This window comes from Tupaia chinensis, unplaced genomic scaffold (genome assembly GCF_000334495.1).
Source record: "Tupaia chinensis unplaced genomic scaffold, TupChi_1.0 Scaffold000688_1, whole genome shotgun sequence".
NCBI lineage: Eukaryota > Metazoa > Chordata > Mammalia > Scandentia > Tupaiidae > Tupaia > Tupaia belangeri.
Genome location: NW_006160211.1, coordinates 4145413 through 4159416, shown reverse-complemented (window position 1 = coordinate 4159416; position 14004 = coordinate 4145413). Strand labels below are relative to the sequence as shown.

The 14004-nt window shown below is 37.1% G+C and overlaps 1 protein-coding gene across 1 annotated transcript in view; it reads left to right on the top strand.

Annotated features, from left to right (window-relative positions):
• The window catches only part of DDHD1 (DDHD domain containing 1), a 181800-nt gene that overhangs the window by 105190 nt on the left and 62606 nt on the right, over nt 1-14004 (top strand). The window contains 2 exon segments of the mRNA XM_027776631.1: nt 6093-6266; nt 6883-6903. Coding sequence (XP_027632432.1) covers nt 6093-6266; nt 6883-6903 — 195 coding nt within the window.

The following is a 14004-nucleotide window of genomic DNA, read 5'->3' as shown; positions in this document are numbered from 1 at the left end:
GGTGTGTTGAGTCTGCTGATGATCCCATCAAGGATTTATTCTTTCTTCTATTGTGTTAGCTTCTAGCATTTTTATTTATGTCTTGTTTTCATCTTCATGCTGAAATTACCCATCGATTACAGGTTGTCTACCTTTTCCACTAGAACTTTTAGCGTATTAATCATAATTATTTTAAATTCTCCAATATCCTACTATCTGGGCATCTCTTGTCTGAATGTGTTGGTTTTTGTCTTTGGGAATATATTGGGTTTTTTTCTTTCTGTTTTTTCACATCTCATAATTTTTTATTGAAAGTTGGACATCTCAGGTAGTTTTCATCTACACATCTATGTGCACATAAATCAGCACTGAACCAAAGACTCAGGGGAACTCTTAGAGCTCTCTGGCCTATCTTTCTGTGTAGCCCTCTACTTTCTAGTGTGTTGTCCCACAAATTATAGCTACTTCAGCCTCCCTGAACTCTGATTTGTAAAACAACAAAAGCAACACTGTTAGGCTTTGATTGAGTTACCACCGCTCCCTGAATCATGGCCAGGAAACTCTCTAGCACTAATCTTGGACATTGGTAGGAATTCTCTCAGCGATCACTGGCCTCTTCTGCCTGTTATGCAATATCAGAAAACTACTATTCCGTATGTTTTGTTTGATTCTCTAGTTGTTTACAGTAGGATAGTAAATCCATTGTGTGTTACACCATCATTACTAGGAGTAGAAGTTTGTCCTTCCAATTAAGTAGAATGATTTACTATCTCCATTCTTTTTTATTTTTTAAGAGAATTTTTTTGCTATAGAGTGGGTACACTCACTGTAGAGACAGAGAGGAAGTGAGAAATCACCCTCTAGAGGGAATGGCCATGCTGCAACCCCTTCTCCTCCACTCTCCTCTTGGGGTTTTGGGCACATAAATGTATGAGTTTCAAGCCACCAGATCCAGGACTCGAACCCTGGTCAGCCATCTGGAAGTCCAGTGCCTTAACCACTACTCCACCTGCTGGTTCCAGTTTCTCCATTCTTGATCTCTTCTATTTCTTTCTTTTTTTAGGCACAACCCAGTACTCTCGTGTACTATGTGCCTTTTCCCGGAATGTTGGAATGGAATATCTTACTACCTTTAGTCAGCCAATATAGATCAAACGGCTGTTGGCCATGCAGAGTTGAATTAAGATATCTTCTAAATTGGGGCCAGCAGGTGGCATGGTGGTTAAGGCACTGGACTCTCACATGGCCAACCACGGCTCGAGTCACAGACGTTGCATCTTGCTTTCTCACTTTCTCTCTCTCTCTCTGTCTGTTTAAATTAAAAATAATTACAAATAAAAGTAAATTATTTTTAATTTGAACAGACAGAGAGAGAGAGACAAAGTGATGGCTATGTCGCTGGACTCCCACGCAGTCGACCGCGGTTTGCATCCCGGACCCGGTAGCTTAAAACTCACACCGGGCGCGTGTGTGTGCGTGCCCAAGATCCTGAGAGGAGAATGGAGGAGAAGGGATTGCGGCGTGACCATCCCCCCTGGGGGGTGATTTCTCACTTTCTTCTTTGAGTTTTTTAGATTCAACATTTTTAGATCTACAAATAAACGGCATCATGTGGTATTTGTCTTTCTGTGCCTGGCTTATTTCACTTAGCATAATGTCCTCTAGGTTAATCCATGTTGTCACAAATGTCAGGATGATTCCCTCCCCCCTTTTTTTTTAACATTGAATAGTATTACATTGTGTGTGTATGTGTGTGTGTGCAAATCACATTTTCTTTATCCATTTGTCTGGTAATGGACACCTGGGTTGCCTTAGCTATTATGAATAATGCTTCTACTGTTTTTATGGGCTGTGGGGTACAAGTAATTGTTAGATTTGTATATCAGAACTGTTTGCTACAGGCCTTTTTTGCTGGCAAAATACCTGAGGCCTATTTGAAACAATTACTGCATTTAATATCTTATGCTTCTACATGACTGCATTCCCCCCAAAATCTGTATGTTGAAATCCTATCCCCCAAGATGATGATATGGAAAGATGGGACCTGTGGCATTAATTAAGTCATGGGAGACAGTCTTTAAGGGCTCAGTGAGAAGGTCCTCTCTGTGACCCAGAAAGCTGGCACTCACTTGACACTGAATATGCCTGTGCCTGACCTTACAAGTCTTCAGAACTGAAAATTAAATTTCTGTTGTTGGGAAGCCACTTAGTTAATGCTACTTTCATCTATAGCAATATAGATGAACTAAGACAACTTCCTAGTCCCTACCTTTCTTTATTTTATTTCTTACAGCTCAATAAAAATACACCCTTAAAGAACTATTTTCACATCAAAGGTCCACTTTTTACTGATATCACCAGGGAGTAAGTCAGAGTACTGGATTAATTTGTCCACAGTGTATCTGCAGTAATCTCATCTTTGGGTCGTGTGTGTGTGTGTGTGTGTGTACACACACACACATATATATAGTTTTATTTTGTTTTGTTTTGGTCATGGCATAAGGTTTTCATTTTGGAAGAGATGGTAGGGACCGTGGGGTTTAGTTGAAATAAATGGCTGAAGATGCCAAAAGGCTAATCTTGTTAGAGCCAGGTTTAACTACTACATTTGACCTTAGAAACTTTCAAAGATATTCCACAAATGAGAATAATGCCATAAATTGATAGGAGACTTTATAGTTTACGAAGTGCTTTCACATAATGTTATCTTATTAATCATCATTGGAACCCGGCATTGAGACATGTTACAGATGATAAACCTCTGAGAAGGTAAGAAGTGAAACTGGAATTCTAGCCTAGACCTTCTGAGCCATTAACCAGTTCTTTTTCTGCTCATCTATGACCTCACAGCTTTACACTATCTGAGCAGATGTGCAGGTTAGGTTGCTGATGGTACCTAATATCCTAGATTATTTTGTGACCTAGTAAGATTTTTCCTTGCTTAACTTTTCTGGGACTTATTTTTCCTTGTTTGGTGATTTTTTAAATATATCTCTCAGTTAAGTTTCTTATGACTTTAGTCTAAGGAGTTTCTACAGTGTTTTATGTGGCTTATTTTTGCATAAGTTCAAGCTTTTGTATCTGTGCTTGATAGCATTCTGAGTTTTGACTATACAAATCTTTCATTTCTCCTTTTTCTCCCATTCTTTTTTTTTTAATGTTTTGAAAGTTGTTTTTGTTTTTTTTTTTTAATTTCAAGCCAAGGTAGAGATTCCATTTTGAGATGATTACATTTTATTTATAGCTAATTAATCACGTGAAGGTAACTGTTTTGACAGTCTGACATTCATTTGCCATTTTCCTAGATTTTGTGCTGCTCTTTTGTAATATTAATGTTTTCTTTCAATGTGTTTTTCAAAAACTTTAATTACTTTAATTTGACAAATAGACATCTGGTTTATACTAGGTAAATGAAGGGAGCGATTGCCTCTACCTTGAGAAAGAAGCTTTCCTGAGAAATTTATACTTGACTTGAGTCTTGAAGGAGGATGTTATAAGCAGAAAGAATGATATGTTTAAACATGGAGTCATGAAGGAGAATAATGCATTAAGATTATTCAAGAGGTTTTGTTTGGCAGGAACATTGGGAATTAAGGTAGAAAAGGGTAAAAGAAGCAAACTGATACTTTTTAAAAATCTTTTTTTTAAAAAAAAGGGAAATAGGGGAGAAAAAAGAAAAGGAAGATTTGTATGGTCAGAATTCAGAATACTAACAATCACAGGTGCAAAAGCTTGAGTGTATACAAGAAGCAGAATAAAACAGGTCTTAGAGTAGGGTTTATCCTGTGAGAATAAAACACCAGAAGGTATAAAATGGGGAAATAACTTGATCAGATTTGTACTTTTAGATGATCAGTTGGGCAATAGTGTAGAAGATAAATGAAAAGCTGGAAAATTAGGGTCATAACTGGGGAGACTTCTTTGGGAATTATTACAGTATTCCAAATGAGAGCAAAGGGGAAAGGGGCTAGAGTAGCACTCTTCGAATGATTTGGGGTGGGGAGATATTAAGGAAGTATAATAGGATGTACAGTATCAGTACAGTATGCTTAAGAGGAAGTATAGTCAATGGTATCTCTGTTACTTTTAACTTGGTTGAATTTTGGGAAGACAGATCTCCCACCCAACCCTGCCTTTGGATGGCAGAGTTCATTTTGACAATACTGCACTTAAGGTGCCTGCTACACCCTCAAGTACAAGCATCCACTGGGCAGTTAGTTGGATGTGTAGATCTAAAGAAAACAGTGCTGGATTTAAAGATGCAGAGACCTCTAATAATTTAAACTAGGGAACTCTAAAATGCAGCCACTGCATTTGGTGTGTGTCTGCAGTATGTAAGTGCCAAGGGAATCAGCTGTCTTTTGGCACGCTGGTTTAGAGAGAGTTCTGATGCCTCTATTGTGGCACATAGCTACAAGGAAGAAGCACTGGGCGCATGTGGATGTGTGCCCAAAATCCTAAGAGGAGAAAGGAGGAGAAGGGATTGTGGCAAGGCCACTCCCCCAGAGGGGTGATTTTTCACTTTCTCTCTCTCTCTCTCCCTGGTGAGCACAGGCATTCTATAGCAAAAACCTAAAAAAAAAAAAAAAAAGAAAAGAAACAGAAGTTCTTTTATTCCTACCCCCTAGAGATCTGCTAATAACAGCTTAGTGTACATTCCTACACTTTTTAGGACATATACCAGTGTGTGTTATACAGAAATGAGATTACACTATTTAAACATGCATGCATATATCATTACACTATTTAAACATATATGTGTGTATATATATATATATATATATTAAATTTTCATGTGGTGCTATTACTTTATATTTTTATTCTAGACATTATTCCCTGTCAGTAAATATAGTCCTACTTCTTTTGAACGTTATTCCATTATGATGTTTTATCTATTTATTTATATTTTTATATAATGAATACTTTTAACACCTGCTATGTGCCAAGCTACATGTATTTATCCAATCATCTGTTGATAAAAACATAGGCTTTTTTTGTTTTGTTTTGTTCCTTTGTTTTCTATTTTGGCAGTGCCTGCCTAAGTAAATATTTGTATACTGTCTCTGGACATTTTAGCAAGGGTTTCTTTTTTCTTTTTCTTTTTTTTTTTTTCTTTTTTAAGAGAGTTTTTTTGCTATAGGACATATGCACTCGCTGCAGAAAGACAAAGCGAGAAATCACCCTCCAAGGAGGATGGCTATGCCACAATCCCTTCTCCTCTCAGGATTTTGGGCACACATGCACACACTCCCAGAATAAATTTTAAGCCACCAGATCCAGGACTCGAACTGCTTTCAACTACATGGGAGTCCAGTGTTATAACCATTATATCACCTGCTGGTCCCAAGAATTTCTATAAAAAATATTCTAGAGGTACAGTTGTTGTGTTTAAAGGTATCAGTGTTTTTGGTTTTAGAAGATACTGCTAGCCTAGGGTTTTTCAACATTAGCTGTTGACATTTTGGGCCTGGTCATTCTTTAAGGAGGAGTTATTGGTGGGCAAGGGAGGAACTGTCTTGTGCATTGTAGGATGTTTAACAGCGTCCCTGGCCTCTACCTACTAATGCCAGTAGTACTGCCACCATCCCCAGTTGTGACAATGAAAAAAGTCTTCAGTTGTTTCCAAATGTCCCTGGGGGACCAAAACCATCGAGTTGAGAACCATAACACTAGCTCTTCTCTTTTTCTCCTCTCCTGCCTGGCAAGCAGAGTCATCCTGATATGAGGTATTAGAACCCAAGTCAGATGAAGAGGTGTTCCATGTGGAGCAACCTAGCGTGGGATATCGGAGGCCACATGGGGTGAAGAGGGTAGCCAGTGGCTGGAAAATCTTGACCCCCTCCCCAGAGCGGGTGATTTCTCACTTTCTCTCTCTCTCTCTCTGTCTCTGTCTCTCTTTTTCTCTGGTGAGTGCACCTACCCTGTAGCAAGCTTTAAAAAAAAAATTAAAAGAAAATTATATATTCTGGCTTAAAATTGGGATTTTAAAATTAGATTACTGTCGTGGGTCATAAAATTTGGCAGCAGTAGCACAATATAAGCTTATAGCTGTGGTGCCTCTTTTTGAGAGATTGAATCCTAAAGTAGATAATTCTATGATTTTCTCTTTTCAGAGGCTGATAAAATACCGGTAATGCGTGGACAGTGGTTTATTGATGGTACTTGGCAGCCTCTAGAAGAAGAAGAAAGTAATTTAATTGAGCAAGAACATCTCCATTGTTTTAGGGGTCGGCAGATGCAGGAGAATTTTGATATTGAAGTGTCAAAATCCATAGATGGAAAAGATGGTAAGATCGATTAATACATTTAATATGTTCTCTACACCAAGTAAATTGTTGATAAACCTTTATTTATAAGTTTGATATAGTAATTCAGAAGAGCTAGAATTTAAAAATGATCATTCTTTAAAAAATTCTATTATAATTCTAGAATTAAAAACTGCTATGAATTTCTGAAATACTTTTGATTTTTAGTTTACTGAACTTGTATGTTCAATGGCATGCCACACAGTTTACTGCAAATGTACTGATGTTGTAATGTACTCCATGAATTTTCGATAGTTTTTTTATTTAACAAAGAAAATTGAACATACTGAAAAATCTTAGTCATTATTTCAAAAGAGCAGTTTCAATAATATTTTAATGTTAGTTCTTTTCTGAAATTAAAAAAAAAATTCTTTACTAACTTTGTGTATCTCTTAGCTGTCTCCCTATTGATAACCATAGCAATTTTTAATTTGAAACAAAATCTACTCCCTACATTTCCTTATTTAGCATTTAGATATGCTTGCAATAATTAAAAATATTATATAATAGCCATGTTTTGATTATGTGTCTGAATCTTGAGAAATCATCAAAATTTGTGGTAAAGTTAAAAATACTTCTATTGTTCCATTTACTGCAGGCAGTGGGATCAACTATTCCGGTGAGTATAACTGTAAAGGTAGATCAGAATTTGTAGATTTCTCTTTATTTTTTCCTCTTTCTAAAAGCATTTCCTCAATCATGCTTGCCTTTTATTTTGGTGAGCCCTGCTGAATTAAAATATGAATTAAGTGATTTTTTTTTTCCTTCTGCTAAAACATCTCTAAAGCAGAAAAACAAAATATTGATCAGGTAGTTCACAAATGCTGCTTGAAGAAAGGAGTTATGTGGTTGGAAGTAGTTGTTTATATAACATAATTAATGGTGAAACAATAAGCTTTACATTGGCTGGAAGCTTTTTTAATTACTATTATTCTTAGTAACTTCCCACACTTTTTCTCTCCTTTATTTTTCACTGTCTCTTACTTCCCTCTGAATGTGCATATATGCGTGTGTCATAAGCAAGGAAACTGCAATTTAGCATATACCAAATTAAAATATCTTTTGTATCTAGTTAGTTAAAAGTCTACGTAACTGAAGAAAAATGTGACTCCTAAATAAATTGGCAATTAAATCTAACAAATTTATATAACATTGTCTATTATGTGCCAGTCGCATACTCTAGGAATTTTACATATACTATCTCATTTTCCTAATCTGTACAGTCAAATACACCCTTATTTAACTATAAAATTCAAGGTAAAAGGTTTTACATATCAGTATTTAAAGAGTAATTTAGTATAAGAGCTGTAGCTATATTCCTACAGATTGCCATAGAAACAGTACTTTCTCCTGGGTGTAGCAAAAATAACTAATTTTTGTGTCTGTGATCTTATGTTAGTGACTAAAATATTTTGTAAGCTGTCATCATTGACACCAGAATAATCTCAAAAACCTACTTCATATATTTGGACAGACCTTGTAAAATAACTTCATTCCTATTGGAGAAGGCTTGGTTCTGGATTTTTTTTCCTTCTGTTAATTCTTCTTCAATCTTCTTCCTCAAACTTGGCAATTCACCAAAACCCAGGTGAACCACGCAAATTTCCTACTATTAATAAATGGAAAATATCTAAGAACTTGGAAGATTAAAAAGGATGAGTATAAAAAAAAATAAGAGACTATTCCCCTTTTTCATATTGCATTCAAAACATTGGGTTTTTTGCGTTTGCTAATTCATTATGTGGTGATTAGTCATCAGTTCTATTTTATTTCTAGATCTTACCTATTTGAAAGCTTGTTTCTATTAGAGTAACATTAGAATTTCATGTGTCCTTTCAGCTTTTACTCCTGCCTAAATAATGTTAAATGTAGCAAGATACTTCAGTTTTCCTCAAGTACCCAAATTTAAATAAGCCTGATATAAGAACATGGGTTATTGATGTGAATGGAATTTTTTTTAGTATGTCTTTGAGTATGTGTGTGTTAATTCTAGGATATCAACTTAGGATATTGTAGTAATTTTATCTTTACAGATTGATTGATAACATTTTAATTAGTAATAAGAGTTGTTTAACTTAAGGCACTTTTGTGGGTCAGCCCTGTGGCCTAGTGGTTAAGGAAACAGGATCCGACATGGCTGACCATGGTTTGAATCCCAGCCCTGAGAGCCTAAAAAAGGCCAGGTGCATGTGTATGCATACCTGTGTGCCCCAAAACCCAACAGAATGATGAAGTGGAGAAAGGATTGCAGCATGACCACCCTCCTTTGGAGATACTTTCTCCTTCTCTCTCTCTGTCTCTAGCAAGTGCATATACCCTCTTGGCAATTAAGGAGGCATTACAAGGTAAAAACATTGTAATCTTTCAAAATTATTAAAGTTAATTTAAAAAATTTTTAAAAATGTACTATGGCATATAGGCAAAGATTCAGCTTATTTTATTAATAAAGGTTATAAATTTAATTCAGTATATATGCTATTTTCAGTCATTTGGTTTTCAGTATTAAACATACAGTTATGAGTTAAAATGTGACATTTGACTTTAAAGATTATGGGAAATTTTGCAGTACACTTGAAAATTTTAACCTGTCTTAAGAAAAGAACATTTGCTATACAAAAAGCCACCATTGTTGGGAAATACTTTAGATATATCTATAAAGATTTTAAAGAATTAACATGTTTTGGGACCAGCAGATGGCATTATGGTTATATCACTGGACTCCCATGTAGTTGACCATGTTTTGAGTCCCTGACCAGGCAACTTAAAACTTGCCAGGCACGGGACCAGCAGTTAGTGTAATGGCTATGTCACTGGACTCCCACATAGTTGACCACGGTTGAGTCCCGGACCCGGTGGCTTAAACTCAGGCGGGGCGCGTATGCGTGCGTGCCCAAGATCCTAAGAGGAGAATGGAGGAGAAGGGATTGCTGCGTGGCCATTCCCCCGGGGGGTGATTTCTCGCTTTCTGTCTCTCTGTCTCTGTCTGTCTGTCTGGTGAGTGCACGCGCCCTATACTCCCCCAAAAAAAGAAAAAAAAAAAAAAAAAACTCTTGCCAGGTGCATGTACATGCATGGCCAAAATTCCAAGAGGAGAATGGAAGAGAAGGGATTGTAGTGTGGCCATCTTCCCTAGGGGGTGATTTCTCGCTTTCTGTCTGGCAAGCTCACACACCCTATAGCAAAAATCTCTCTCTAAAAAAAAGAATTATCTTTAGATTATTTCTCCCTTACTTCTAAACTGAAATTTTATATTTTGCGAGTTCTGGGGTAGGAGAAAATACCTTTTCCACCTCAGTTTCTCACGGGAAAGGTGAAGCCTTGTCTCTGCATATTGTCAAGAGAGTCGGAATGTTTTCATATGTAGTGTTATGCTAAGCACTTTTATGAAAGAAATAGACAAGGCTTCTACCCTCGAGGATTTTTAAATCTGTTAGAGAGAACAAAACCAATGATGAGACCACTTACAGAATGTACAAGATAATCTAATACACAGTGACTATTTTACATCCTGAAAAGATATTTGAAATAAAGAGTGTGTGATCGCAGTACACTGAATTTCTCAAAATAAGACTTTCTGAAAAATCCCATTTAATAATTAAGAGCAGTTGAAAATATTATATTCTAGGACTCTTAATAAGTGCTCCAGAGGATTTTAAAGAAACTAAACAATTCTTGTCTTCAGGGACATTAAAATAAAATAGTAATTCCTTTTTATTTTTCTTTAACTTTGTGTTGCCACAAATTGGGTAACTGTTGCCACAAATTGAATGGATATATTTCATTCTTTTCTTCCATATTAATTTTCCTACTAATCTCAGAATGAACATTGAATTAGGGCCAACAAGTGGCGTGGTGGTTAAGGGCACTGGACTCCCGCATGATCAACCATGGTTTGAGTCCTGGATGCAGTGGCTTGCTTTCTCACTTTCTCTCTCGCTCTGTCCCTCTCTGGTAAAATTAAAATAACTAAGTAAATAAAAATAAAGTTAAATAAAATAATAATTTTTTAAAAATGAGCATCGAATTAAAGAGATTGATGAAAGTTCAGTATAACTTTTTATTATATAAATAAAGATAATCTACAAAAGGAGAATCACTTTTTGTGATTTAGAAACTTTAAATTTAGTTCTCTCTGGGACCAGCAGTTGGTGTAATGGCTATGTCTCTGGACTCCCATGTAGTCGGCCACGGTTCGAGTCCCGAACCCAGTGGCTTAAACTCACATCAGATGCATGTGTGTGTGTGTGCCCAAGATCCTGGGAGGAGAGAGTAGGAGAAGGGATTGCAGTGTGGCCATCCCCCCTGGCAGGTGATTTCTTGCTTTCTGTCTCTCTCTGTCTTTCTGGTGAGTGCATGTGCCCGATAGCAAAAAAATCCTCTTCAAAAAAAAAAAAATTTAGTTCTCTCTGATAGTTAAAATTGATTCTCTTCCCACTCCTAAACTCCAGACTAGAAAATGGTTTATCTGGCAGCCTGTTGTTTTTCTTGGGGTGACTCATACTGATAAAATCACACCTTCAAATACGTAATTTGATAAATACTTAAACCCAATACTATTGTAGTTCTTTACTTATTTTAAAATTTATTTAAGCACATGGAATAGTCACTAAAAAAGATTGAACTAAACGGGTTAGTGCTACACATCACTCTGATCAAGAAATTTATTACCTCAATTTAATAGTGAGAAAACAGCCAACCTGTGGCATGGGGTTAAGGCGGCTGAATCCTAGTTGGCCATCTGTGCAGTTCAAGTCTTGGACCTAGTGGCTTGAGAGACACCTCAGGCACATATGTGTGCATGCCCAAAACCTTAGAGGAGAATGGGGGAGAAGGGGCAGCAGCATGACCGTTCTCCATAGGAGTTGTTTTCTCACTTTCCTTCTCTCTCTCTGTCTCCTGTGGATCACATGTGCCCTCTGGCAAATTGTTTTTGAAAAGTGAGGAAACATCAGACAAACTCAGATTGAGGGCCAATCTATAAATAACTGACCAATACTCTTCAAAAAGTATTAAGGTCATAAAAGACAAGGAAGAATTCAGGAATTTGCCACAGGTCAAAGGAGACAGAGTAACAAAAACCACTGTGCTCTGCATTGGTTCATAGACTAGAAGATTTGCTTGGAAACACTAGAAAAATTTGAATGAAGTTTATGTATTAGTTGATAGTATTGTATCAGTATTTCTTCGTTTTGATTATTATCTAAGTACTTAAATTATGCAAGATGCTAATGTTAGGAAAACCTGGGGGAAGGATACATGGTAACCCCTGTACTGTTTTGCTTCTTTCTGTTGAGTCCAAAATTATTCCAAAATAAAAAGCTTTTACAAAAAAGGCCCATAGAAGGGAACCAGCAGTTAGCGTAATGGTTATGTCGCTGGATTCCCACATAGTCGACCGCGGTTCGCGTCCCGGACCCAGTGGCTTAGAACTCACACCGGGCTCGTGTGTGTGCATGCCCAAGATCCCGAGAGGAGAATGGAGAAAGGTTTGCGGCGTGACCATCCCCCCGTGGGGGTGATTTCTCACTTTCTGTCTCTCTGTCTCTCTCTGTCTGTCTGGACCACGAGACCACTAAGCAAAAAACCCCTAAAAAAAAAAAAAAAAAAAAAAGGCCCATAGAAGAATTAAAATGAAATATTTAAAAATATTTAGCTACACAAAATAAACTAGGAAAAGAGGAACAGAAAAAATATAAATGGAAACATGGTCCTCCTAAATTCACATATATTAATAACTACAGTAAATGTAAGTGTATGCACACACACACACACACACATTAGGTTGTCAGAAAAGTCATGATGGATTTTTATATGGAAAAACATGAAAAAATACGTCATGACTTTTCTGACAATCCAGTAAAGGCAGTACACAAAACTCCTATTAAAAGACAGACATCCACAGGTTTGATAACGCAAGACCTAATTATGTGCAGTCTATAAAAGTCACACCGTCCTTATAAAGTCACAGGTTGAAAGTTAAAGAACAGTTTTGTTTTGTTTTGTTTTTTATACTTACTATTTATTTAACTGTATTTATTTATTGTTATTTTTCAGTTTGACCAGAGAGGGAGAGAGAGAAAGAGAGAGAGAGAGAAAGGGAGAATGAAAAAGCAAGCTGCCAGGTCCAGGACTTGAACCACAGTCAGCCATGTGGGAGTCCAGCGCCTTAACCACCACACCACCTGCCGGCCCCAAAAAAAACAGTTTTTACTATTAATTGTTAAAACTAATCTAGTGGCTTTAACTATAATCTGTAAGGATTTATAACATTTAATAGTTCAGTGAACGAAGCATATATTCCTATTACTACAACACTGAAAAAGAACATTCAATAATCTGTAGCATTAGCGTAATGGCAATGTCGCTGGACTCCCATGTAGTCGACTGCAGTTCAAGTCCTGGACCCAGTGGCTTAAACTCACACCTGGCGTGTGTGCGTGCGTGCCCAAGATCCCGAGAGGAGAATAGAGGAGAAGGGATTGCGGCATGACCATCCCCCCTGGGGGGGTGATTTCTTGCTTTCTGTCTCTATGTCTCTCTCTGTCTGGCGAGCACACGCACCCTATAGCAAAAAACCTCTCAAAAAAAAAAAAAAAAAAAAGTCAGTAAAGATTGGGCTGCTACCCTTTCTAACCAGTTTTCCTTTTCTTCTCACTTTGTTAACTAAGATTATTCAGGGACCAGCAATTGGCGTAATGGCTATGTCGCCATAGTCGACCGTGGTTCGAGTCCCGGACCCTGTGGTTTAAACTCACGCCAGGCGCGTGTGTGTGCATGCCCAAGATCCCGAGAGAATAGAGGAGAAGGGATTGCGACCTGGCCATCCCCCCAGGGGATGATTTCTCGCTTTCTATATCTCTGTCTCTGTCTTTCTGGTGAGCACACGCACCCTATAGCAAAAACCTCTCAAAAAAAAAAAAAAAAACTAAGAGTATTCACACTTTATAGCTTTTAGCTATTTTATTTATTTAGTATTTATCATATAAGTTTATCTAACATAATTTTGAGGTCCAAGAAAAATTGCTAGGAGTTTTTTTGTTATAACTGGGAGGCTTGAGAAAAGCAAGGCTGCTTCCTTGGGACTGAAATTTTACAGGTTGCCGACTTTTTTAATAAAGGGAAAAGTTGAGTTTTTCTATTCTAGGGATTAGTAGTTTTCCAACAGCTCCCTTTTTGATACTCTGATGCTTTTGAATTATGTAGTGTAGAAAATTTCTTTAAAAGCTGAATAGGTAAGAAAATTTATGGAAAATATTTTTAGTTTTCTGTTATAGGGTACATGAGCTCACCAGCGAGGAGAGAGAGAGAGACAAAGAAAGAAAGTGAGAAATCACCTCCCGGGGGCATGGTCACCCTACAGTCCTTTCTCCATTCTCCCCTTGGAATTTTGAGCATGCATGCACATGTGCCCAGCGTGATTTTCAAGATACCAGGCCCAGGACTTGACCACAGTAGAACACGTGGGGGGAGCCTAGCACCTTAACCACCCTGCTACCTGCTGGCCCCAGTATTTTTAGTTTTCAAATCTTTGTCATTACTATTTACGATCTTACTATATAAAGGAACATTTCTATTAAATGTTAGTACTTAATAAATTAGTGCGTTTTGTACGTCAGGTTTATGCACACTTTTGCTAATACTCCATAAAAATTCCTAATTACAACGTTTTTTTTTAAAAAAAAAAGAAAAAATGAATAGTGCTTTGTGGCACTTGAACTTA